At 54.6% G+C, this 27,066-nt stretch overlaps 1 protein-coding gene across 15 annotated transcripts in view; it reads left to right on the top strand.

Moving 5' to 3' along the window:
* The window catches only part of AFDN (afadin, adherens junction formation factor), a 126,353-nt gene extending 102,130 nt beyond the window's left edge, over positions 1 to 24,223 (top strand). For 7 of the 15 annotated variants that reach the window (XM_032338457.1, XM_032338458.1, XM_032338459.1 and 4 more), the window contains 10 exons: positions 243 to 361; positions 1,937 to 2,131; positions 2,763 to 2,854; positions 3,186 to 3,371; positions 6,185 to 7,183; positions 9,200 to 9,238; positions 15,652 to 15,786; positions 18,687 to 18,978; positions 22,213 to 22,297; positions 23,058 to 24,223. In XM_032338457.1, the coding sequence (XP_032194348.1) occupies positions 243 to 361; positions 1,937 to 2,131; positions 2,763 to 2,854; positions 3,186 to 3,371; positions 6,185 to 7,183; positions 9,200 to 9,238; positions 15,652 to 15,786; positions 18,687 to 18,978; positions 22,213 to 22,297; positions 23,058 to 23,211 (2,296 nt within the window). In that variant the 3' untranslated portion in view covers positions 23,212 to 24,223. Of the gene's footprint in view, positions 1 to 242; positions 362 to 1,936; positions 2,132 to 2,762; positions 2,855 to 3,185; positions 3,372 to 6,184; positions 7,184 to 9,199; positions 9,239 to 15,651; positions 15,787 to 18,686; positions 18,979 to 19,109; positions 19,213 to 22,212; positions 22,298 to 23,057 lie in introns of those variants that run through there. The other 8 variants (XM_032338464.1, XM_032338461.1, XM_032338460.1 and 5 more) reach the window with 3 other exon arrangements.
* The last annotated feature ends 2,843 nt before the right edge of the window (positions 24,224 to 27,066 follow it).

Raw genomic sequence — 27,066 nt, 5'->3', positions numbered from 1 at the left:
ATTCAGTTTGGAGTGGTTTCTTTGAAGCTTAAAAAAAATACTCTTGGCACATGCTGGGAATGTCCGCGTGTCCTCTGACCGTTCTTAGTGTGGCAACAGGAGATGCGTGCTTAGTTACTCTTGAAAGGAAGGGAATGGGCAGTAGGTCGTCGGTCTGAAGGTCAGAACTGTTCCTCAGAATAGCCGTCGGTGGTCACAGGCTGCATTTCATTTTCTTACGTTTGTGCTTCTCTTCTTCCTAGGGCGGCAGAACTCATGACAAGAACAAGTTCTGTGGTGACGCTAGAAGTAGCAAAGCAGGGAGCAATTTATCACGGCCTGGCCACCTTGCTCAATCAGCCGTCCCCAATGATGCAGAGAAGTAAGAGCTCGTGGCGGGGAGCCGCGCGTCGTCTCTTGCTTACTGCTGCCGGCAACGGCGGGCTGGTCTGGACCACGTAGCGCGTCCCATGGATTTTAGCATCCTGACCTCCTCTCTGTAGCCGCAGGATCTCGGGGGGTTGGGTGCTGTTGCTTCCAGCGTCCCAGCAAGGGTGCAAGCCCTCCAGCGAGATGACCGGGATAAGTAGCCAAGAGCAGCATCCGGTGTCTGGCCCTGTGGTGGTTCCCCAGGTTCCTGCCCCCAGAAGCCCCCGTGGGACCAGCCGGCTGCTTGGTCGTAGGCAGCAGGGGATGCGGGTGTACGTGAAATCTGCAGAGAACAAGCAGGATTCTCCACTGAAGCAGCTGTAGGACTGCATATGAACAGTTACTTCAGCCCTGCGTGTGCAGGATGTGATTGTCTTATTGTACATAGGTCGCTTTAAATTAAAATCTCAGTTATTGAGATGAGATCATCTCTTGGAAGCATGATTTTGTTGCTACATCAGAATAAAACCGAAAGAAATTTAGGGCTTTTTTTAGAAAGGATTAGTTCAGAAATCACAGGGAAAAACCCATTAGGATTCACGTTATCTTTTAAACCGTTATATACCTTGCATTTACTTTGCTAACTTTGTGCACAGCTGCTAAGTCTGGCCTTGATGGAGCTCCCTTCTCCGTCAGTCAGTGTTTTGGGAGCTTCCTCCAAGTCCAGGACCTGAAGTCAACCTAATGATAACATGACTGCTACCGCAGCCTCTGAGAACCTGGGCCTGCTGTGTGCCAGAATAAACAGAGCGTAGCTCAACCCAACCGTGTGTTGTGTAGGCCTCGACCCAGCATTTCTCTCACTTTTTTCATGACGCTTCCACATTGGTGGGCTAATGGCACAGCTTCTGGTCATTTCCAAGAAGGAAATGACCTTTCCCCAGAGGAAAGCTGTTAGAACAGAGAACACGCCCAGGCTGCCACACGGGCACATGAAAGCCAAAAGTGGACGTGGACAGTCACACCACCAGCTACTAAAAGAATCAGTGTGTTTCAGGAAGTGAGGGAAGTATATTTATCTTCCACTTTGAAAAGTTACTTTAGAAGTTGTCTTATGACTTAACAGGTGGAGTTTATAAGAAGGCAGGGTTAGAAAGAGCACCTTTTCCCATCAGTGCCAGTTAAATGTTGCTTTGAAGATTATCTAGAAAAAGATTTTACTCTTAGATTTTAAAAAAAAATTACCTTATTTCTCCCACTAAAAATATGGTCTTATGAAATTTTAAATATTTGTAGGTTTCATCTGTCTTTAAAGACTAAATAGGGGGGCACCTGAGTGGTTCAGTGGTTTAGAGCCTCTGCCTTCCACTCAGGTCATGATCTCAGGGTCCTGGGATCAAGCCGCGCATCGGGCTCTCTGCTCAGGGGGAGCCTGCTTCCTCCTCTCTCTGCCTGCCTCTCTGCCTACTTGGGATCTCTCTCTGTCAAATGAATAAATAAAATATTTAAAAAAAAATAAAGACTAAATCGGGTGTTTAAAATAAAATCTCACACAAATGAGGAGAACCTGAATACACTTTGATTTCAGTTTCAGACCGTCGTGGCTCAGGTAAACCCCGACCAAAGAGTGAAGGTTTCGAGCTCTATAATAATTCAGCCCCAAACGGATCTCCTGAGAGCCCTCAGCTGCCTTGGGCAGAATACAGTGAACCTAAGAAACTGCCGGGTGACGACAGACTGATGAAGAATCGGGCCGATCACCGATCCAGCCCCAACGTGGCAAGTAAGAAGGGTCCCTTTCCTGTCCCTTCCTGGCCTGGACGTGCACAGTTCCCGTCGGTGCTAGGGAGACACCGTGTGGTTGCTTAGTTCCCAGGGTGGTGGGAGTCCCTGCGGGCACTAGCTGATGGAGATGTGCTCTCGGTGAGAGAGATGGAAAGCTGTGTTCTCCCCGCAGAAAGTAAAAACTAGGTTAGAACACTTTGATTCAATGCATGCTCTAGACGCGTTGTTGATACAGTCTCTGGCGGGAGTGGGCAGACCGCCAGCAGGTCCCCTAGTGGTGTTTCTACTGTTCAAGGGTTGTTAGCAAGAAGAATCAGTAGAAGGATATGCAACATGTACAAGGTTTGCAAAGCCTAAGGTGGTTATTGTCTGTCCTGTTGCCAGAAGTGTCTGCCAGCCCCTGGTCTGCAGATGACACTTGATAACTCGGGGCTCTGATGACGCCAGTGAGGGGAGAGGGTGTGGTGAGCCCTGATCTCCCACGTGGCTACTGTTTGTGGGGTGCTGACTCCTCGCTGGCAGACGGAAGATGCAGGGCGCGTGGTCACGACCCTCAGGGAGCTCTGTCACGTGACATAGCTTTTTTTTATCTAATGTTAAATTTTCTTTCCCCCGACCCTTTCTAACAGATCAGCCTCCGAGCCCCGGAGGGAAGAGCGCGTACACCCCCGGAGCAACAGCCAAGATCACATCTGTCTCCACCGGGAACCTCTGCACCGAGGTGTGAGAGCGAAGCGAGCATCCTCCCTGTGGCAAATGCCCAGGCCTCCCGCAGGGTCCCTGACCTGTCTCCTCCCGCATGCATGCCACACATCAGCAGTGTTAAGAATTCCAGAGGCCTTCTTCACTTTTAACACAATAAGGAAATTAGCTTTAAATGAGGGAATCAGGGGAAAATGTTTTAATTATTCTCGGTATAGGATCAAACGCTTTAAATTTTTAACACAGTTTTAAATGTATCTACTATATTTTAAAACAGATCATTGGAAATTAAATTAGTTTATGTGCAAATTGCCAGGAGCTCACGTTTCTTTCTTCTTCCCGGTTTCCAGGAGCAGAGCCCCCCACCGAGACCGGAGGCCTACCCCATCCCCACGCAGACGTACAGCCGGGAGTACTTCACCTTCCCCGCCTCCAGATCCCAGGACCGGGTGGCGGCGCCTCAGAACCAGTGGCCAAGTTACGAGGAGAAGCCGCGCACGCACACGGACAGCAGTCATTCCAATGTCGCGGTTCAGGTTAGAGAGAAGGGCTCTGTGAACAGTCACAGCCCTCAGCGATAAACCCATGTGACGGTAAAATCTGAATGATGTCGCAGAGACAGGTGACACCCTCTGTCGGAGATTACCGAGTCTGATAGTCTTCTTTCCCGGGTTCCTGGTTACTGGGAAAGAGGGGATAGGCAGGGAAACGAGATGTGAGGAGGGAGGCTGTATTCCCCGGATGTTTGATCAGTGAAGGGTTTGTAACGGGACACCTGCGTTACAGTCTGTGAGGCAGGGTTCGGATTCGAGGAGGGAGAAACGAGTGATGTGCATTTTTCTTTGTTTGTACGGAAGCTGTCCGGGCACTGGGACGCAGGCGTGACTGTGATCCCTGCCCACGGAACTAACCATGTGGCTGGGAAATGAGGCCGATAAAGTCAGTACGTGTAGTGAGTCCTGCTGGGGATCTGAGTCCCCACTGGTGGCAGAGCTACCTTCGATCTGTGTGACCGGCACCGGGGCTCCCACATTACCTCACAGCGCTGAACAGAAGAGCTTTTCAGACCAAGGGACAAGGCACAGAGACGTGCCACTGAGCAGAAACCAAGCTCGGGGCAGGGGGCAGTGGCCGATCTTTGCCGCCTGGAACCACACAGCAAGGGCTTGAAGCGATAAGCTGAGGAATTTGGGTTTTATCCAAGTTAGTAGAGAAGGGAATGTCCATCTGAATCGTTGAGCTGGGAACATTGTCAGATGTGCTTTTCTGTTTGGAAAGATGACGTTGGGTTGTGAGAGACTAGAAGAAATCACGTGCGGGCACAGAGGTTTAACAGGTACGGGTTGTGGATGGTGAATCCTGCGTGTGGGGCTTTCGCTGGGGCGGCTGGAGGAGCCCGGGTTGAAAGCGCGGCCGAGCTGAGCCGAGAAGGCCAGGGCGACGGAGGAGGGCTCCCAGTCGGGGGGTGGGGAGCCCAGGTGGTGGTGAGGAGGAGCCACATGCAGGGCAAGAAGCGATGCTGAGATCACAGATGACGCCGTCTTGTCCACGGGGCTAGCCTGCCGCTTTCCTAGGGAGGCCTAATGACCCCACGGGCCCAGTCTGTCTGGGACCATCGGGTGCTCCACCAGCCACTGGAGTTAGCGGAGAAGAGGTTTTCCTCCAGATGTCTCTTTCACAGTGGAGTACTCATGTGGCCTGCTTCCTCTGGCGCCTTCTGTTAGCCCGTAGGAAGCTGTCCCTACCCTGTGTCAGGGTCATCTACGCGTCTGCTCCTGTTTTGTGGGAGTGTCGTTCTTAGGCCTCCGTGTTCATAGTGTATATCTGCTGCTGGCTTCTGCCTCATTTCGGGGGTCAGTGAGCTCGAAGAGGAAGTCGGAACACAAAGAGGTCCGTGTGGCGATGGGTCAGTTCTGTGGATCTTGCCATGACTGAGCCTCATCGTAGGACTTCAGCAGGGGTACATGGGAGACAGCAGCAAGGGCCCCCGGGCCGCGCGGGGTCTGCAGGGAGAGCAGAGCCTGACCCTGCAGGCTCGGTGCCACGGCGGACAGGAGGAGCCGGTGGAGGGTCTGAGGCAGGACCTTTGATATCGTCCACTTGAAAAGTGTGTGTCCGACAGCTAGCAGGAAATCGAATGACACCATTGACGTGAGCAGCATCGGTTGAACGTCTTGTGTCCACTTTCGTGCCCACGTGTTTCAGTACAGTGCTGCGAATGTATGTTCTCTTCCTGGTAGTGCTGTGTTCTCTGTGGGCGCCGGGACTGTAAGAGTACAGTGTGTGCTAAGACGTACTGTATACGGGGTGATCGGCTCTTGATGTTTCCATCCAGCTTCCGGTCAGCAGTCGGCTGTTAGTCATCACGGTCTGGGAGAAGTCAGAAGTGGTGTGTGGATTTTTGACCACCCAGGGTTCAGTGCCCCCAACCCCTGCCTCTTTTGAGGGTCTAGATACTGCTTGGTGAGCCAGAAGCTGTTTCTATGGGCACCGTACGATAGAGCAAAATGTGGGCAGTAAATGTTCCATTCTTCTGTCAGGCTACTGTGTTTTCAAGTGATACTTCCTCTTGTTGTTGGTTTATTTTATAAGGAAAGGAAACAGCTTATTTTCCACATTCGCACTTTTCATTTCTACACATTAATAGGACAGGAAAGAAATGTTTGACATCGGAGTGAATCATTTCTATCAATTTAAACGGCTTTTCGACGTGCCGTTGTGCCGAGACTAGGCCCCTGGAAGACTGTTCGTCTTGTTCTCTTCCACACATACACACCGCGCTTTGTACCTTTGTGAGGTGGGAACAGAGACACCCGGATGCCCAGCTCGTCCTGGTGTGTGCCCAGCTCTGTCAGAGTCCCCAGAGTCAGTCGTCTGCTGGTGGAGCCATGGCTGACGCGTTTAAGATTCGATCGTGACTCCTTCTCAGAATTGCACTACACTAAACACACTTACCCTCTCAGTGTCCTTCGCGGGAAGAGCTGCAGTGCAGGTGTGTGCAGGGACCCACGCAAGAGTGGGGAAGACCAGGCTCGTCCGTGAAGCAGCTGACTGTCTGCCGCGTGTGTGCACGTGCCGCGCCCGTGATGCAGACGGGAAGCCCAGCTCTCCCGTATTTGTAACAGATAAAGAAATTCCCTGGAAAAGCTCTGAGTCCCCCACTCCCAACATGGTGCCCCTACTTCGTGCATGCCATAGAACCACAGAGCTGATAGTCTCAGCCTCTGTTCCGCACTCCCCTGACGATTTCCCTAAAATGTTTTCTCCCTGAAGACAAAATATTAATGCACTTTTAGTAATTTTTTTCTAAGCAGCTGAAATAGAACAGTTTCCTTTTTTTTTTTCCCAGCGTGTTACCCGTTCCCAAGAGGAACTTCGGGAGGACAAAGCTTACCAGCTAGAGCGGCGTCGAATCGAGGCGGCCTTGGACCGCAAGTCCGATAGCGACATGTGGATCCATCAGAGCCCCTCTGTGGGCTCCAGCACCTCCAGCCAGGAGCACCTGGACCACTCATCCAAGTCAGGCACCCCCGCGTCCACTCTGACCAAAAGCGGCCCTGGGCGCTGGAAGACGCCAGCCACCGTGCAGCCCATGCCGGCGGCCGTGTCGCAGCCTGTCCAAACAGACCTGCCCCCGCCGCCCCCGCCGCCTCCCACGCACTATGCCGGGGACTTGGACGGAATCCCCGTGGACTTGCCTCTCCCTCCGCCTCCCACCGGCCAGACGGGACCCGCAGCTGCTCAGGCGGCGGCTGCAGAGCGCAGGAAGCGAGAGGAGCACCAGCGCTGGTATGAGAAGGAGAAGGCCCGGCTGGAAGAGGAGCGGGACAGGAAGCGCAGGGAGCAGGAGCGGAAGCTGGGCCAGATGCGCTCCCAGTCCCTGAACCCAGCCCCGTTTTCTCCGGGGACCGTCCCCCACGTGAAGCCGGAAAAGCCCTCCACGCTCCAGAGGCCCCAGGAGACCGTCATTCGGGAGCTACAACCCCAGCAGCAGCCCCGCACGATCGAGCGCAGAGACCTGCAGTACGTCACGGTCAGCAAGGAAGAGCTGTCGTCGGGAGACAGCCTGTCCCCGGACCCGTGGAAGCGGGATGCCAGGGAGAAGCTGGAGAAGCAGCAGCAGATGCACATCGTGGACATGCTGAGCCGCGAGATCCAGGAGCTGCAGAGCAGGCCCGAGCGCAGCGCGGAGGAGAGCGACCGCCTGCGGAAGCTCATGCTGGAGTGGCAGTTCCAGAAGAGGCTGCAGGAGTCCAAACAGAAGGACGAGGAGGACGAGGACGAGGAGGACGACGACGTGGACACCATGCTGATCATGCAGCGCCTCGAGGCTGAGCGGAGAGCCAGGGTAAAGGGGACGGGTGCTGTGGGCGCGCGTGCCCGGGACGGCGCTTTTGGGGGCGGCCGTGCCCGGGCTCCTGGGGAGTCCCGCAGGGCCCCGGCCTGTCGTGTGGTGCCACACCCGCTGCTGCTAGCCGGCGTCCCGGAGGGCGAGCCAGGGTGAGAGGTGCAGACGTTGAAGAGTCAACCCCGTCCACACGGAGCTTGGCTCCTCAGGTAGCTTCTCGTTAACGCTTCAGTTGAGAAAACAAGTCAATAATCACTAGTTTGTTAGTAACCAGTAATAATCCTCATCAGGGGTTGGCAAAACCTTTCCTTAAGTGGCCAGAGAGTGAGAGTCTGAGGCCAGGTGGGCCGTACAGACTGTCTTCACGGTGCAGCCCGGTCCAGCAATGGAGACGCGGGAGATGGTGCCCGTGCCGCAAGGGGGCTGTGCTCCTCGGAGCCGCCCAGGCGGCCAGCTGGCAGGTCCTGCGCTCACCCCTGGTCTCGATTATCAGCCCTGAACGGCGGTGACAAAGAGCTCTGCTGAGAACCGCAGTACCAGACAGTGACTCCACGGGGCGCTGGTTCTCAGGAAGCAGGTTCCTCCGAGACCAAGCTCCTCTGCTTCAGCGGCAGGATAGAGGCACTGAGAGTTCGGGGCTTATCGAGGGTGTTTCCCCTCGATAAAAGTAACTTGTTCTTCCGAATCAAATAACAGAAGTGAAATTCGTGTTAGTAGAACACAATAGATCCCTTAAGGTGCCAAATTTGAGAGTCTTTGTTAGTCTGTCCAGAGAACTGTTGACCAGCACTTAAGTGACCGGTCACGTCCATGGGTTTGTTTACAGCCCCGTGTCCTGGGAAGGACAGCCTGGAGCGCGATTTCTGGGTCTGGTTTCTAGCAGCAGCGTGGATTTGGGACGGTCCACTCGAGGTCTGAGCAGACACCTGTTCAGTCCGATGTTTCTGTCTTTCCACATCAGGACGCAGCCTAATCTTAGATCATTGTTCATACGTGAAGTCCCAGTCTGATCCCTTTTCGAGTTTGCCCTGTAGATTATTTTCCTGAAACTTGTCACACACGTCTTCTTACACACATACTCTCAGCAGCAGGTATGTGGAACTCGGTCCCAAATTCAGCAGGAACACTGCGGTGTCTCAGAAGCCCAGATCTTAACTGTGACATGATTTTACGGGTTTATCTGAGTCACCAGTAATAAACATTCTAAAAGTTTGAAAGAGCAACTGACGGGTGACTAATGGGTCACTTAACAGTGTCCAAATTCTTTGCAGAGTCTCCACTCTGGGGTCAGGACCCCGGCCTCCCCTGTGCACATGGTGGCTGAGTGCTTGGTGCAGGGTCCTCTGCTTCCTGTGCTGCTAGTGGCGGGAGGTGGTCGCAGGAGCCTTGGGCGCTCCCAGCCTCAGGTCTCAGCCCCCCACCCCCGCCAACAGGAGAGCGTGTTGGCTGCGGTCCACGCTGCGTGTGAAGCCGGTGTCTCTGGTGAACCAGCAGACACCATTCACCTTCACCTTGGTCACCCTGGCCCCCAGTGAAAAGTCAGCACCTGCTCTGTGGCATTTCTACGCTTACTCTCCACAGCGAGCTCTCACTAACGGTCCGCCAGGCTTCCCAGACGGCTCAACACTGACTGTTCCAGAGCCTGTTCATATGAACTGTGACATCTGGAAAGTTTTGTACGATGATTTCGTTAAAAGTATCTGTGTATTTATCACTAGTCCTGTTTAAGATTACTCTCTTAGTCTCCCAAGTAAGAGAGCTCAGGGAGATTGTGCTTTTTAAAGTTTCTTCTACTTAGAAGAACAAATAAGGAAACTCAAGTGTGTAGTACATTTGTGGACATTTTCCTGTTTCTGAGTTCGGGAAGCCGGTGTGTATGTTTGCTGTTCTTGCCGGGGTGTCCTTCAGGCGCCGGTAACGCGCGGGAGCAGCAAACACGCCGGTGGCGGTGGCGGACAGGTCTGAACGTGTTTTCACACTTCGTCTTTCTTTTTTTTCCTTCTCTGTTACCTGCAGCAGCAGACTGCTCTGCCAGCAATCTCTGTTCTAGATTTGGTATGTTCTCATTTCTTTCTCTTTGGTACTTTTTTCCTGTCTTGATTTTCTTTTTCCTTTCAGTGGTGGTGGTTTTGTGTTTCTGTGGAGCGGTTCCTGGGGGTGTCCCGGAGCAGGCTGCGCAGCCGCGTCCTCTCCAGAGCATGCCTCTCCGTGTGTTTAGATTAGTTCCTCTTGGCTTCCCTCCGTTCATTTTGACTGTACTGTCTGTTATGGTTTTGACCTTTTCTCAGTTTTAGTCATAAAACTGATTCCGTGTATTCTCATGTAGTCATAAGTACGTGAGCAAATGAAAGAAATTTTGCAGTAAATAATGTTTCATTTTTACTACGTCGGTGTGATAGATTTGGAATAATCAACTATTAGAAACGCACATGAACTCCTGTTCACGTTGTTTTGCCGATGCAGGTGCAAGTCTCTAGGAGAGCACCGTCTGCTGGTGGCCCACGGGCCTTCCGCAGACCCTCCGTGTTGTCATTGATAATCCCGGGCACACTTGGTTTATCAGCCGTGCAGTGTCCTATTGGCCGAGAATTGCTGAGCCCTTCCTGCTGTCAGCTCCGTGCGTCCACTGTCCGTATTGGGGAAGTTTGGTTGCCTTTCGGTGCCGGCGATGCTCAAGTACCGTCACCTGTGTCGTCGGCCAGAGTCACGGCCTGCTGGCGGACCCGTGACGTTCTCTTGAGGTCATTTTTGTCAGCCGGCTTCCAAGTGAATATGGACAGCGTCACACGGGACTGTGAGCAGTCCCAAAATCCCGGGCACCAAATGAGCCTTTTGTCTTCATTTTTTTTTTCTTTAAATTCAAGCAGTGTGGCGGCGCGGCACTGTTTGCTTCAAAGAGCAGTCGCTCGCAGACACAGCTGCCCTCCCTGATGGCTGAGGGGCACACTGCTTTAGCTCTACTCTTCCCACAGGACACAGAAAACACAGGTGTCCCCTCTGTACTTCGGTGCGGGGAGGTGTACCTGCGGCAGGCGGTCGGACACTCAGAGTGGTTTCTCGGTGTCGGCTGCTCAGGCGCACGCGCAGGGTGTCCCTTACACACCGGGTGCTGACCGGCGCACGGGCTGAGGGGTCCCCCGCTCCGTGGGCCGGTGAGAGGCCTCTGTGCAGAGGAGTGATGCCCAGGGAGAAAGGGTTACACCAAGATTTGTATTTTAAAGACACACTTCAGAGTTTTTCTTTGTTTAAAAGGTAACTATGTCGAGTGTTAATATGGACTTGAACTACCTCAGTCTGAGCATTTCTTAGCCTGATTCCCCAGTGAATACGAATGGCACGGCCAGCAGTGTCCTTATCTGCAGAGTCCTGTCAGCTGGCCGGCTGCGTGGGGAGTCCTCCGCTGCTGGGTGTCGGTCCTCTCTCTGAGAGGAGAAAGGCAGTGGCGGGAGCGACAGACACAGAAGTGTCCCCTGTGCGGGGTCTACGGTGTGCCCGTCATACGGCGCGTCCGGCAGCGGCTCGGCAGGCCTGGCTCTGCTCGCCCTCTGCTCTTCGAGGGCCGCCTCCCGGTCCGAGACCCCCACTCGCGCTGCTGGCCCGAGCCCTCTCAGACCAAAGACCCGTACGCACTTGTCCATGTCTCACCTCCGCTGGGAGTCAGGTCGTGGCAGACCCCAGTGTGTTCCCCCCGAAATGCCTGTCCAGCTGCTCACCTGTGCCTTCTGCCGTGTCCGTGTCAGCAGACTCTTGAATGACCTTCTGGTGAACCTTCGTCACCATAAGCCCTGTTCCTGTCGGCTGAGAAATCGCGCCTCTTCACTTGCTCAGAAGCTGAGCCCCGGACACCCACACTGGCCCGAGCCCCTGCCGCCTCCTCACTGCACAGGACTTCTTGCCGAGTCCCTCTTCTGCCTTTGTCCGGTGCAGGCTCTCCTCAACACAGCAGGTGCAGGGGTCCGCTTAAAGAAGTGTCAGCTCTCCAGAGTCCTCAGGACCCAGCAGTGGCTCCCTTGTCCCTTAGAGACACGTCCAAGTCTTCCCATGGCCACGAAGTGCTGTGTTCATCCGTGCCTCCCCACGGCCCCGCCTGCCCTCCCCTTCACCACAGCACTTTGGGGGGGGCGGTCAGCCGTCCCCGTGGCTTCCCCTGGCTGTGGGCGAAGGGCAGCGGGTCCCTTCTACCTGGTGACAGGATGGGCAGCTCGTGCTTCCGTTGCCCCGGCTCTCCCAGATCGCTCCGTACGTCCCTCGTCCCCTCGTGACAGCCGTGTGATACGGGTAGAGCGCAGGGGCAAGGCCCGTGTGGAAGGGATTCACCAGACACCAAGGAGACAGGATTCTTTTTTTTTTTTTTTTAAGATGTTATTTATTGACTTGACAGAGATCACAAGCAGGCAGAGAGGCAGGCCGAGAGCGGGGTGGGAAGCAGGCTCCCCGCTGAGCAGAGAGCCCGATGTGGGGCTCCATCCCAGGACCCTGGGATCATGACCTGAGCTGAAGGCAGAGGCCTAACCCTCTGAGCCACCCAGGCGCCCCAGGAGACAGGATTCTAACTGGAGTTCTCAGTTAATATAGATTTCAAATTCTGCTAGACAGAAACGTTTCCTGCTCGTGAAGTTCTTGCTAGGACCCATTTTTCAGCTAGAAACGGACATGATGTGTGACAGGCTCTGTGTTGGCTGGTCTCGGGCTTTGTCTCGGTACCGTTAGAACGGCTCAGCCGCTGATTCGGGACCTGACCACTCACGGGGAAACCCCTCCGCCTTGGCCCTGTGCCAGTGAAGGGATGTTTTCAGGGAGTTTGGTAGCTCTCCTGTTTTCCTCCTGCGAAGGCCCAGGCTAGATCTGCCCTCGTCAGCTGCCTTCCTGGCTGGTCTTCGTGTAGGACGGCAGGAACTGGGCAGGCCCGAGCAACCTGGGCACGGGAGGGTTTGGACTGAAAGCAGGAGTTCGTGGGAAACGCAGTGGTGGGCTGCCTGTCCAGGGAGGCGGGCTGCTCCTGCCTCTTCCCACAGGAGCGCCTGGCCACAGGAGGGGGCAGCGGAAGCTGATGGGTGGGCTGTCTTACTCCAGGAATGCAGAGAGCACGTCCACAGTAAGACCACCGTGCCCGTGTTCCAGAGCAGAACACGAGACTCCCCTGCTGTGTCCCATGTGGCTCTTGTGTGAAGAGAACCTCGGGTGCGCGTCTTGGGCTCTTGGAGCCATGCGGCCTCCTTGTGGGTGACGTCCTGTCCCTGCCGCCAGACTGTTGGGGCAGCTGAGCCGTAGCTCCCGCAGCTCCTGATCAGCTCGTCCTCATGCTCCCACCGAGCAGGCGGAGGCAGGGCTGTGCCGAGAGCAGGGAGCTGGCTCCCGGCGGACTGCCCGCACGGTAGGGGACAGCTTTCCTAGGGAGGACAGCCTGCCCTCAGCGCTCTCCGCGTGGGGCTCCTAGCTGAGCGCTTGCCCCGGACCCTGGAGTCATGGGCCAAAGCCCAGAGGCATTAAGTTGCCTGATCATAGGGGTTCCTCACGGGGGAAGGGGATATTAAAAATGTTCAGGTATTTTTAATGGGTAGGAACACAGGCAGAAAAGTCTTGCCCAAGTTCTTAAGAACAACCCGCTTAACAACAGGGTTTAACAACCCGCTCTGACATTTTGAGTGAAAATGTCAAAAGGTAAGGGACACCTTGGCCCTGTTTTGTATTCCGATAGCTCAATGTGCTTGTCTCCCTTAATGGGGCTTTTACTGTAAGTTCAAGATAGAAGTTAGTGTCTTGTGGTATAAAGTCATAAACACATAGTTTTAAACGTATTTTTTTGTTGACGCGAAAATGCGAAATGGGGACCGGCGCCCCAGTGGAGCAGAGTTCGTTCATTCTTAGAGGACTGGGAAATCCCAGCTTAGTTCTTGGTTTAGAAGAGCTTCAGTCTGAGCTGTCTTGTGTTCATTCTGTGAGAATTCTCCGTCTGTCAGCTCTGATCCGTTCCCCTGAATGTACCTTCCTGCCGGACGGCTTTGACACACGTCACTATGGAACCGTGAGCTCGTGACTGCAGGGTGAGCGTAGTCTGCCTTCTGTCCTCGGACGTCAGCCCTGAAGTCTGTAGCGAGGTGAACTGCCCTTTGGTGCTGAACGTCAGCTCAGTGCACCGTCCTGAGCTACTGTTGGGAGTAAATTAAGAGATTGGATTCTCTTCTGTCCTTAGTGGTTTGGGGGGAGGAGGGTAGAGCAAAGCAGCGTATGTGTGAGGAACAGAACGGTCTGTGTTTTGAAGATGAGGGGACGTGAAGCAGCTTAGCTCCCCGTGGAGAGAGTCCGCCTCGGTCCTCCCCGCACTGGCTCGTTTGCCCACTTTGGAGATCGGCGGTAACGAACCTCAGCCAGGAGACCTTTCCTCGCTTACCCGCATCCAGATTTAGAAGAGTGAAATCTTTGAAGAGAAAGTGTCTGTTTACAGATTCATAAGATAACATTCTGTACCTGCAGTTATGAGAATGTTAACTGTTCTCATTTCTTAAAATGATACTCCGCTTTAATTTAGAAGGAGGAGTGGGCTGTTTCCGTGGATACTGGTTTTCTTGCTCAGACTTGCTTTTAATTAGGTCTAGAGCGTATAACAGGATGAATGAATGTGTGCTTCCTCAGGTAACAGAAGACCTTACTTCATGAATGCACTTTGACACTCCTCCATCAGTTACTCTTCTGTAGGATCCTTAGTATTTTCAGTTGCTGTTTCATTGTGTTACTTTTACTTGGGTACTGTTTCTCATAATTTGGACCGACGACTGTAACATGCTTGAGCAGTCTTCAGAACGCTGCCGGCTGTGAGCCCTGAGTGGGGCGTGGGGTTGCCCTCCCTGGAGCGGGACGTCGGACAGTCCTTCCTCGGTGCTGGGTTTCTCGGGCGGCAGCACCTGCCCCTGCCGCAGAAGCCACCCTGCCCGCCCTCCCGGGCATACTTCTCGGTTATACTAAAAGAGGACATTAGGTTTGTCTGCTTGATGAGGCACTTGTCTTTTGTTTTTTTTCTTAAGATGTCTTAGTGTTATTTACTGACATGAGAAAGTCTAGGGACACAAGTTAATTTGTTACTTTCCCACCAGATGAAGGGTTCATTCCACAGAAACTGGGCAAGAGTGAAGTTGTTAGGTTTTTGTTTAAAAAAATAAAAATCGATTTCAGTCCGGTTTCCATTTTCTGCTGTGAACATTTTATACAATAACTAGTAATTCTGTAAATACTGAGATACACCATGAGCAGTTTTATGTAAGGGATTCCTACAGTGCTTTTGGCAATTTAAATGGGTGCCATTCAGTTACATTTTCACTTTTTAAATTTTAAATGTACTTCTTTTGATGTCGAGGGTGGTGTGGGGCTGTGGGCACTGCTACAGGCCAGCTCTGTCTCACATGACCGAAACTGAGAAGCAGGGGTTCAAAGTTGCCTTTATCCTGGACTGTAACGACAGAAGGGCTCCGGCCAGAGGTGCCCCGAAGCCACAGTACTTAGAGAAATCTGACCAGAAGGACAAAGGAGCCAGAAACCACAACAGGCTATGTCATAAATTTTTGGAAAATATCCTGAAGCATTGGCTTGGTGCAAAGGAAAAATAGTAAATTTGTTTTGTGTTGTTTCAAGAAGGCAGAACCCGAATGACAAAAAAACAGAAAGCAAACCATCAGGTGGTGAATTTTAGACCCCCAGAAGAACTTTTTGCCCAGTAGTTACCTGGAAAGAGAGGGCCCTGTCTCGGGGAGCTGGGCGGTAGGTTCCCAGACAGAGCGGGTAATCCCTGGCGGAGATGGAGCAGAAGAGAGGTACAGTAAGGTTCCTTCTGAATTTCAGGTTCAGGTTCTCTGACTCAAGGTTTGAGGGCATCCCCGGACTGAGAAGGAATTCTTGATAGGGTTCAAAGAGAGCACATGGCACGGCCAGCCTGCTGGAAGCTTGGTGCCCAGGCCCAGGGGGCTGATACAGACGGGCTGGCTGGCACGCTCCCGTCCCGCCGGAGCTGTGTGCTGGCCCCAGGGAAGCCAGCGGCGGCGCGCCAGAGTCCTCTGGAGCACAGGCCGGGTGGCACCAGGGGAGGAGGGCCAAGGGGGCTGAAGGGCTTCCAGAGTTCCATCCGTTCAAGGTGTCGCCTGTTGTCCAAGTCTGCTGCTTTCCAGGAGCTGGTTCAGCTTCCATTTATTCTGACACAAGAACCGTGCTCCTTTAACATGCAAATGCAGGAGACGGTTTCCTTCTCTGAGCCACAGTTTAATGGGAAAATTAATGGACTGTGGGGACCACACCCTTAGGTAACTTAATTTTGAAACTGTAGAGCTCTAAGATGTGTGTGTTTTACTGTCCTTCAACAGTGATTCTAACCTGGTTATCTCGTATTTAACCCTGTGTGTGTGTCTGCGTGTGTCGCATGTGCCCCGTGTGCCGTACACGGCCGGCGCGCGCAGCGGAAGTTCAAGGCGCTGTGTTGTCAGTTGCAGGACGAGGAGCGGAGGCGCCAGCAGCAGCTGGAGGAGATGCGCAAGCGGGAAGCCGAGGACCGCGCCAGGCAGGAGGACGAGCGGCGCCGCCAGGAGGAGGAGAGAACAAAGCGAGATGCTGAAGAAAAGGTTATGGTCCTCTAGGGGCAGCTTAGACCTTTACCAGATTAGCCTGAACCCATCGATGGGCTGGGGAGAGGGGCTAGACCTTACCTGTGTCCTCAGACGCACAGGACAGAACAGGGCCTGGACCCCCACCTGTATTCTCGGACCCAGCACTTGAGCCCGACCTGGCCCACCCACCTCTCTTCCGAACTGTGCCCAGACTCTCTTACCCTGTGAGTCTTGTCTCTCTCCTGCTTCTGAACTCGTTGGCCTGGTTATAGCGAGTGGGCCTCCTCGCAGCCCGCCTGCTCACTCTGGTCTCTTCCTTTCCTGGACGTGGTCCGGCTGGTTACAGGGAGGGGGTGCGTGTGCGCGAGTCAGGAAGGGGCAGCGCGAGCTGTGGCAGGCGACGGGAACATGGTAACAGTCTGTTCACGCCCCGCACTTGACATCATTCACTGACGTCACTCACTGCGGGCTGACGGGAGAGAGAGCAGATGGCTTACGGAAAACACGATTCCAGGAGAATTCAGCCAGGATACGATCTGATAAATATCCTGAGTTACGACTTGGTTTCCGTACGTGGATTTTTTTTTATGAAAGTACTCTTTTTAAGTTGGATTTTAACATGACAACTGATTTGACCAATTCTGAGAGAGGGAGCCCGCGGCCTGCTGCTGCGTGTGCCGGCTGGGCCCTCCCGCAGGGCTTGCTCGTCCTGGACACGGGCCAGGAGAAGCCTGCCCCGCCGCTGCCTCCCTTCTGTGGAGGGCGGCCGGGAGCGCCCGGCTGCCGATGGAGAGGAGCTCGGTTTCCGTTCGTCGCTCCTTTGGTAGTCCAGTGAGCTGCACTCGCAGAGCGCCCTCCTCCCCGCCCCGAACAGGAACTTTCAGGAAGCTTTTTGTAGCGGTAGAATCTGTGCGGATCTGTGACGAGCGAAAGCAAGATTGACAGAAGCGATGAGACTCACGTGAACGCACATAGAGTCAATACTGGTAGCACCCGTACCTGTGTGGGAACTCGCGACTTCTGCGTCTTCTAGACCTTCACCATTCCTTAAAGTCTGTCGTCATATTCTCGTCAAAGGCCGGGTCCCAGTAGCTGTGCAGTTTTCTGAAGGAGTCTGAGCTTTCAGGGTTAGGTCTCCCTTGGCGCTTTACCTGGTGTCACGATAAGTAGAATCGAAATCAGTTTTCCAGAACGTGAGCCCCTCGACTTCTCCGTTGTGGTGCATGTGGTCTTGCTGTCCCTGGGCTGTGGGTGGCCTCCGCCCGCCCAGGCACCCACACAGACCCGCCGCCGTGCGTGGGAGCAGGGACAGCCCTGCCGCGGGAGCAGCACGCCTTCTCGCATCTTCCCTGGGGACACTTGTGGGCTGCTCGGTCTTCGCAGCCTGTGTGTTCACAACACACGATCGTGTCAAGTACGCTTGTGTCTTAGGAACTGCTTCTAGACTTGAGTGCTCACTGTAAAAACAAGCTGAATAACCTATTTTTTATACAGAATGTCCACGGTTGATGGGCTTGCTTTGTTGCAGAAAACGTGCCATTCTTTTGCAGTAGAATAATTGTGGGGTATGCACTTGTACCTGCTCTCCGTGTAACTGAAGGGGATTTTGGTTTCCTCCTAAAATGTTCTCCGTGTCACACTACAATTCCTGACCCCTTGATGTAGAGGTCATCCAGGCCATTCTGGAGTGGAGTCCCCCTCACACACTTAACTTTGTGAAGGAAATGAGGTACCAGATGTCTCTCCTTCAGAATGTCTCCACACAGAGTGAGAAGATGGCATGAGAAGTTGGGTGTAGGGCCCTGCCCGGGGCTGGCACGCGTCCTCACGGTTTCCCCTCCTCAGAAGGGGAAGGGCTGGGCACTGCCGTCCGGGGCGTGTGTGCTCCTGGGGACGCAGGGCAGGAGCGCGAGCAGCGCGGCCAGCACGTGTGTCCCCGAGCCCGCTGGGGCCCGCGTGAGCGCTCTTCTGGTGAGCGCGCGGCGAGGTCGCCCCGTTCCGCAGCCCTGCGTGCTCCCAGCTGAGGGCGGCTTTCTGTCTGGGATCTCCTTCTCATGCTCACTCCCTCCTGTGTTCGACAGCTTTTGTCAATCTTTAACAGAACCGTGCTCTTGCCTTTTTTACTGTGAAAATAATTTCAACTCTGTCAACTGTAGTGTGTGCAGATGTACGTCAGAAGAAAATGTATAGTACGTGTCCAAATATATTTGAATTCCGTGTTGCTGTCGCTGTTAACGCCTGGCTCTCTCATTTTCTGTCTGTCAGGGAGGCTGCTACGATCCAAGCTATAAATTAAGAACTGTGGAAAGCATATTTGTTAAGACTGTTGCCTTGAGAAAATGAGTCATTTTTTTTTACAGTTGATGCTTTGGGTTAACTTCCCTCTGAATAACTGGAAAGAAACCAGGTGACTTAATGGTCCTTCTGGTCAAGGAGGGGCCGCCCCCGACCTCCCGGGGTGCGGCGGAAAAGCTGGTGTGCGGGCCTCTGTGCTCGCAAGTGCTGGCTCTAGAGAGCCAGCGAGAGGCTATTTGGGGGGTTTGTTTTGTCTTTAAACCGAGCAGTCACAGGTAAGTTAATCTCCGGCAAGAACAGAAGGAGAGAGGCCGAGAGGCAGAGAATTCTGGGTCTAGGGACGGGGACAGTGGCGCTTAAGTAAGCGGAAGCTGGAGCCCGGGAGTACATAGAGTCCCCGCGCTCCGTGCATGGGGGCGGTTCCAGGTCAGATGGTCCCGTGACAGGATGAAAGTATCCAGGGGATCAGCCCAGTCGTGTCGTAGACTGTTACGTTGAAAGGTCCCCTGGATTCACAATCAGTGTGGCGGTGGGGTACGGAGGGTAAATGCGCCCTTTCGTGTGCCCTGATGTCCCCTCCTGACTCTGACTCTTGTACTTTTTGTCTGTTCCGCCTGCAGAGGCGACAGGAAGAAGGGTACTACAGCCGTCTGGAAGCCGAGAGGCGCAGACAGCACGCCGAGGCCGAGCGCAGGTTGCTGGAGCCCGAGGAGCCGGGTCTGTGCAGACCTCCGCTCCCGCGGGGCTATGAGCTCCCGTCGCCGTCCCCTCCGGCCGCCGCCCCTCCTCCCCCGCCTCAGCGGACCGCCTCCTCCCTCCAGGCCCCGGCCCTGTCCCCAGACTCCCTGTACACCGCCAGGCTCGTTTCGTACCACGAGGAGGAGGAGGAGGAGGAGCCCTGCAGTCTGGCAGGTCAGGATAAGCACGCTGGCACGAGGAAGTCCCACGGGCACCTTCTGCTTCCCGCCACCCCCGAGCCACAGCAGCCCCCTTGCCCGCCGCGCCCAGCCTCCGATGGCATCTTTCTCTCCAACTCATTCCAGCCACCCTCGGCCCGTGCCAACAGTACTGCTCACAGAGCAGGCCAGCCCTTGCCCCCTCCAAAAAAACCAGGCTTCTACCAGCCCAGCCACTCGAAAGGTAGAGGTAAAACGTGGGACTGCAAATCAAGCCCTCTTTATCCTCTTGATTAAAATCGGGACTCTGCCCCCCGCTGCTCTGTGGGCCCCCTCAATCAGCACTCTCTCTGGAATGTGATTTCACCTGATCACTGGCCTCAGCGTGGTGATCTTCCCCTGCCCTCTTGTTGTCCTGTCTGTGCTAAGAGTCCTTCTAGCACCTACCCCAGCTCCCCAGCTCTCCACCTGTAGGGAGCTGTCCCTCGGACCCGCCGGCAGCAGCTGGCCCTCCGTTACTCCCTGATCACTTGAAATACTGTTGGTCTTGGCCTCCGTTCACTGCCTCTTCAGATAACTTCTAGTTGGTCGAACACATGCTTTTGTAACACATCTTGGTGTCTAAAGATCAAGAGTGAGCTGTTCTTGCAGCAGTGTCACGGTCACGGGCTAGTTTCTGTTCTTTAACATGAGTAGAACTTTCCGTTTGGCTTATGTGCCCCGTGGCAGGGTTTTACCACACAACCCCTACTTTCTGTGGTAGTTGCGACGGAGTTGTTGGTGCCACACTGAGCTGATGGTCCTGCTTTAATGAGATATAGAACCCAGCCATCGTGAAATTACTCCTTTTCCCTCTCACTGGCTTTGTTCCCGCCTGTTACGTGACATTTCCTGCACGTCATGGTCCTCGTACCCAGACCTTGACAGGCACACAGTTGCCTTGAGTTAATACAGTCTCTGAGGACCAGCATGACTGATCCTGCCCACAGGCGCATCCACCCTAACCAGTGTCCAAGACGGCACTGGAAGGGATGTTTAAAATATCCAAATACCAGGTTCCTCTTACTAGCTTAAAATTAGAATGCTGGTAGTAAATATGGTCAGATTTAGTAGTCTTCGCGGACACAAGGGTCTTTTAAAATGCGCCTGGTGTCATGCCCAGAACTCAGGATTCTGAAGGCTGAATAATCAAAAACATGGGTGACCTTGGCTCTTCCAGAACAAACGAGTTCTGCCCGGATCTCTTCCCGTGAGCGTCAGAGCTTTGACCTGCCCCGAAGTCTCAGTATACCCTATTGAGACGGAGTCACTCAACGGCCAGAATCAATCTTCTTATAAAATTTTTGTCGTTGATATCTTGAAAGACGTTTTTGGGATAGTAGTCATTTTTGAAGCAAGATGCCCTCTGTCCCCTTGCGTCACGTCACAAGCTGAAAACCCGCGTTGTGTGTCGTGGCATAGACAAGGCTGCTGATGCGATGTTTGGCTAGGTTTTCATTGCTGACCACCTGGCTTTCCCTCAGACCACTAACCCTTACTTTATTTTGCACTGAAAAGACCACATCGGAGCAGGTTACATCCTGTGTCTGGTGGCTCGTGCCTCTCTGAAGACTGCCTTCGTACAGTACGAAGCCGCATGCACCCCATCAGCGCGATTCTGACCCCCTCACTGCCACCCCCCTCGCGAGGCTGCGCCGCTGGGTTCAGCTCATTTCTCTGTCGTGAGCGCTCCGCATGCTCCTGGGGTGGACTGGCTTCTTCCACTGGCTGCCTGAGGAGCAGGATCGGGGTGCGAGTTGGAACAGAGTGTCTCGTTCTAGTGTAGCAACATGTTTTTAGAAAATGTTCTTTGACTAGAGCTCTTTTGAAGATTACTTGGAATGTGCAGAATTAATTCATCCACAGTCCACTGAAAGGATGTGATATTCTGATTAATTTTGAAAATTCTGAAGAAAATTACCAGTGGAAGAAGCAAGTATCATTCTTACAACAAAGCTCAAAAGATGCAACACATTTTCTAAAACAAGGAAAATGTAGAATTAAAATTAAAGAATTGCGCTCTGCTGATAACGGCCGTGGAGGTCCAGTGTGGGTGACCCCACATGGCCATGCGGGGCAGTGTCATCTTTTGAGTCTTGCGGGGGAGGGGGGAGGCTTTCGCATGCGGCCATCGCAGAGGTCGTGGCAAAGGAGCGGGAAAGATGCAGTGCCCCGAGGAGGCGCGGCCAGCCAGCGGGGGGCCGCCCTGCGCGTCCCTGTGCCCAGAACACTGGCAGGGGGTCATTTTCGTGCTGCTGAGAAGGAAAACTTCCACGCTGAGGCACTGCGCGAATTCTGCGGCCTGTCTGGTCCCACGCCCAGCACCATCTGCATTCGCCAGGTGTCTTGGGCACACATTGCTACAGCTTGGTGGGATTGTATGTAAAACGTGCTGCTAGCGTGGATTTTTTTTTCTTGCTGATGTTAAAATTAACAGAATACATCAGCACTGGTACGCACTGTGATTTAAATAGTATATCATTAGTGGTGGTAGTCTATTTGGATACATTTTAAATTTTGTATCTGCATCATCTCTTTTGATCTTGAACACGCCTTTGGAGTGGATACGCACGCGGAGGTGTTCCTTGCCGGCTACTGCCTGTCACCCCGGGGGCTGGGCTGGGCGCGGGGCCGGGCCCGGGCCGGTGTCCCACAGGCTTGCGTGCTCCTCCTCCGCACAGCTTGCTGTCCGGCGTCGGGTGACTTCGTGTCTGCAGCATTTTAATCAAACACGGGGTTTCCTGTGCCTCAGAAACTTTGTGTTTTGTCTTGGTAACTGTAGCCATGTATGTAGCAGAAAGCTTCCGTGGCCGTCCCGAAAAGAGAGGCTGGAGGCGCGGCCCTGCCTTCGGTCACTTTGTGAGGAAACCCTTCATGTCAGGAGCGTCTCACAGTCTCCCCATTTGAGTCAGTCCTCTGTGGGGTTTCCCTGTGAATTCTTGCTAATTATGCCAGTTATGCATCTTAACTGATGTGCCCCGTCTGGCTGCTGCTGCCTAAGGCGTGGGCCATGCCCGCCCGTCCCCACGGCGTGGCTGGCTCGGAGCGCCATGCTCAGGCCATACCTCGGGCCACCGAGCGCCGCGAGCTTCAGATCCCCTGGCCTTCTGTCGGCTTCTGCGTTCTCCTCTGTGGCACTGCATCTTGATCGTGAGTAGTTTTAAAAATTGCGCAGGCACTTTAACTTTGATTTTTTTCTTTTATGGAAAAGGACCCAACTCTTACATGGGATCGGCTGGGACAGCTGTTGGGGCCCACGATGCTTACCGGGATCCGAGAGAGAGACCGTCTAAAAGGTATTTACGGCTGGGCTGGTCTGCAGGAGGCCAGAGCGAACAGACAGAGACCTCATCATGCCCTCAGATGTTTCTCATTGCTCGCGAGCCGGGGAGCCCGCAGGCTCTTTGGTTCTGCGTTGCCGTAGAGCTGTGTTTCAGATGGGGTTGCGGCTGTGGGGCTTCCGGGTGCGAACTTGCGTGGGAGCTGGGTGTGCTGCCGTGTGCTTCCACCGGCGAGGGCGGGGAGTCTGGGGCAGTGTCCAGACAGCTGCGAGCCTGCCCAAGTCCAGCCCTGAGGACACACGCAGTGAGTGGGCCTCGTTTGCACCGAGTGCCTCACCTAGCCTGTAGTCCAGACCATTCTTAGAACACTGACATTGAGTCCCCGAGGAATGTGTAGGGTCTTATAGCAACTTGTTAAAGTAGGTCTGCTGAGAGACGTTTCTCAGGTGCATGTGGGCTCCTTCCAAGTCCGTGTTTTTAAGCTGTACCTCTTTAGTTAAACTCACTTGGGAAGAATCCCCGAACTGCTCCAATTGAAGGGACCTGCATTTCGAGAGTTGGGCATGGCTGGAGAAAGTCAACAGCTTAGTCAGGAGAACGTGTCTGACGACAGCCCCAGTGATTGTGTTTATGGGAAGGGTAATGGCAAAGTTAACAAGGAGTGAGTCTCCCTCCTGGAACAGTACTTAATTGTCCCTTACGTAGAGTGACCGACTGAGTGGGAGTAGCAGCTGACCCACGTTGACCAGTGATGTCTGCATTTCCTCCACTGCAGCCACGAAGCCGACTTGCCTGGAAGCTCGGGAGCCCCTGAAAACTTGACATTCAAAGAGCGCCAGCGTCTTTTTTCACAAGGTCAAGATGTGTCCAACAAAGTAAAAGCCTCTCGTAAATTGACAGAATTGGAAAACGAACTGAACACAAAATGAGCCAAGGATGAGGTGCCCAGGCCACCCCAGGGTCCTGGGGGCACGGCTCCAGAGGACGGGCTCGGCGAGGAGGCCGCACCGGCGTGCCCGAGTCACCGAAGCACCATTTTGGAGTCGGCTGGGCCCCAGAGACGGTCCTGCTCCGAGAAGTTCTTTTCTTTCACCAAGAGATGATCATTTATACGATGTAAACACTGTCTCATTTCTTAATTACCTGACTCACAGGAAGATAAGTTTTTTGTTTTTTGTTTTTTTTTTAAGTCTGAGTGGGAGAGGGGAGAATGCAGGGCAGGAGAGCACAGTGGGGACATGTCTTCCCCCCCAGCCCTGCGTGTTGCAGACAGGCCATGTGCGTGCATGCTGCGGCCGCAGGGCGGGGACCAGTTTGAACTGCCCAGACCTTGTTTGCACTATGGGGGAGTAGCTGCAGACCGTGTGTGCAGAGGGCGACCTGTCCCCTTCCAGGAGAGAGAGCCTCTGGGGGACGGCCCCCCTCACCCGCCCCCCGTGGGTGGTCCCCAAGCAGCTCAGACCCACATAGCCCAAAAGGGAGGTGGTGCCTGTCAGGCCCCTGCCCCGGCCTCCTTCCCTGTGGGGACAGCCCTCCTGGGATATTCTACATACATGATTTTTTAAAAATGCTCCAAGAAGACAATTTTGAGGATTTAAGCTTAGGATATTTTATTTTTATAAATGCCAGAGTATTGTTAGACTAATACATCATTGGTGATCTTGAAGATGGCAGTTAAGTTAGTTCTCAGAGGATTTCGACTCTTCAGGGGACCCTGAAACGAGCACGTGTAGCTGGGCCGTATGGGTGCGGGGAGAAGCGGAAGCATCGGAGAGGGGTGGGTGGTTAGGGACGCCTGAGCATGGGCTGCAGAGGAGGGCCGAGTGGCGGCCGCGGGCTGTGCGGATGGAAGGCTCGTTGACATGTGTCTGTGACTGAAAATGTCGGACAGACTCATGCGGCAGTTCAAGCCTTTTTTTTTTTTTTTTTTTTTTTAAACATCAAATAGAAAGTTATTTAATTTTCCTGTGAGTCACTGGTGATCACTGTTGTCCCCCAGCTGTGATCGTGTGGCTGAGCTGGGGAGACGGAGCTCACTTGGTTTCATCCCGTGTGCTCGGACAGTGCTGAATTACCTTGTGGTAATGTGCAAACCTCTTCCGTGACGAGCCCTGCTGTAGGATCTCGATGATTCTTCTCTACCAGATTGTTCTCTTACAGATACGTATGTTAGGGAAATGCACACTTTGAAATAGAAGAGGGAGGCTTTCTAGCCGTAGAAATCACTTTAATGAGAGCTGCACGATAAATCACTGAAATGTGAGTGTAAATATTCTTATGTCGATCAGGGTTCTTATCTGGAAGTGGGCTCTCACCGTTCCCTTGTCTAAGGGAGTCACGTGGCGGCACTGTGTTGATGAAGGATGTGTGTGTCTGCTCTGGAGGCTTCAGGAAAAGCAGGCCCTGCCTGGGGCGCTCGCGAACACTGGCCACCTTACGGGGACAAAATCCACGCTTTCTTTGATGAAAAGACGCAGATGAGTGACTTTTCTGTTAATACACACACCTAAGTACCTGCAAGTACATGTAGATCCTGGCATACGGGGTGTGTGTGCGTGTGTCGTCAGGCCTGTGGGCAGGTGGGCCAGGCCGCCCTCGAGTGATGGGTCAGATGTGAACACGTGCTTTTCAGGACTGTGCGTCACTGTGGCCGTCACAGCTGCTGTACCTCCCCATTTCTACTGTGCTTCATCTGCAATCTATTTTTAATAAACTTTGTATGTATTTAAGTGTTTGCTGTGGCTGCAGTCTGGCAGGCAGAATCGCATCTGTGATCAGCAGCCTCACCCCCTGTCCCCTTCTGCCTGTGTGGTCATTCTCGAAAGGTCCCCTGAGGGTCTGTGTCAGATGCTCTTTCCAGTTTGTCCTGACTGTGCAGACAGCTTGACAGAGGCCCCAGGCGACTCTGGCCCTGCTCTCCTGAGCTCAGCTCCCCATCCCCGTTTGCACCACCCGCTGGCACATCCCTAGTCCCTATGGTCACACAGACTCACAAGGCCCCTTCACGGTCTCGAATTCCTAAACTCACCCCAAGCTTGGGAAGCTGTGTGGACCAGGTGTCCTGGCGATGTGATAGCGGGAAAGACCCGCCCGAGGTGGCTCATGGGGGGCAGGGGGTCCTGAAGCACACAGGGGCCGCGAGAAGGGAGCTGGGAGCTCCAGCCGGCCTGGAGGGGCCCTGGCCCCACCTCTCCCGGGGGCTGCCTTCTGTGCTCCCTGTACCTTGCCCACCTTCCTTCGAGGCCCCAGAGCAGGCGTGCTGGGGAGGATGCTGCCGCGGAATTTTGGGAAGAGCTTTCCTGGAGGGGTGGCGAGTGGGGACGTCTTAGGGCTGCCGAGGCTCAGGGAGGCTTTGGGGTCGGCCCAGCTGCCTACACACCGAATGGGGACACTCACTGGTTGTGGATCTGAGTGCCCAGAACGGTGCTCCAAGGTTCCGGAGGACAACCTAGTCATGGAGTCCGGCTCTTGGGACCAGGGTTCTGTCGCTCCTCACGAAGGTGAAGACCTACGGGGGCTCTCCGTCGTGGGCGTCGCAGAAACCAGGCACTGCAGAGTGCCGGGCGCCCTGGGGACCGGATTGGGGGTGGGCAGGGGCAGAGAGCCCGGCTTAGCTCCACCCCCTGTGCGGGATCCCCCACCAGGCCTGGCAAGAGGTCAAACCCCCACAGAAATCTGGAGGCGGCGCCCGTGGGGCAGTGCAGTCGGATGGTCAGGGAAGCAGCTCAGTACGGCCTCGGTGCCAGGGTCACCCGTAGCACAGCGTCGCCCAGAGAGGAGACGCCGAGGGACGGGCTTCAGTGCACTGCTCCCGCCGCTTCGTTCAAAGTTGTGGCACAGTCATTCGTTGGTTCCACAGATACGAGTCAGGAGTGCCTGCAGCGTCAGTGACGGGGCCGCTGGTTCCAAGTGTCCGGCCGCAGATGCAGGGAGGCGGTCCACGGGGACACACACCCAATTCCTCCCTCGTTTGTGCACGGCAGGTGCGCAGGGTGCTCCGGGCGGCCCAGGGGGACCCCACCTAACTCCGGGCGCGGGCCCTTCCCGGCAACTTACCTCTGCAGCAGGAGGGCTGTCGCCAGTGGAGGAGACCCCTGTGCAGAGAGGCCGCCGCCCGCAGACACCAGGAACCCAGGGCCAGGACAGCAGAAGCCGAGGGCTCCGGAGACCAGGGCCCTCCACCGAAGACCCCTTCGCAGCCCTCACGCGGCTGCCTGCAGGGGCTGCTCCCCCAGGGCCCGAGTTGGGGCGCCATGGACTGCCAGGCAGCACCAGACTCAGAAGCCGAGCAGCCACAGCCTCACCCCTGGGAGCGGGTTCCCGCACCCTCCCGGTCAAGGCGGAGGTCCGGCGCCCCATAGCACGGGGCCTTGTTCTCCTGCAGCTGCGGCGGACGAGAAGAGGCAAACAGAAAGAAGTTCCAGCATATTCTACTTAGGCACGTGTCCGGCAAGCCGCCTGGCGGTATGCAGTCCGCGCAAAATGTGCGCAGGAGCCAGTGCGCCTTCGTTTTCGCAGGAAGCCTTTTCAAACCCAGCTGTGGCCGGCGTCGGCCTGGACCGGGCAACCCATTGTGTGCAGGTGCAGGTGCAGGCCAGCGGCTGTCTGGATCCGTGCCTTGGGCAGAGGCAGTGGTGGGAGGGACACAGGGGCCAGCGGGCGGCAGCACCCTGCCACTCTGGCCAGTGTGGCGGCCCCGCCCCCGGCCCAGGTCCCGGTCCAGTCCGGGAGCAGCAGCCGGCATCGGAGTGCGCGGCGCGCACACGGCACACACGGTGCGGGTC

Source organism: Mustela erminea, chromosome 4 (genome assembly GCF_009829155.1).
Source record: "Mustela erminea isolate mMusErm1 chromosome 4, mMusErm1.Pri, whole genome shotgun sequence".
Classification (NCBI taxonomy): Eukaryota; Metazoa; Chordata; class Mammalia; order Carnivora; family Mustelidae; genus Mustela; species Mustela erminea.
The sequence above is the reverse complement of the archived record's forward strand: the minus strand, read 5'-3'. Positions and strand labels throughout refer to the sequence as shown.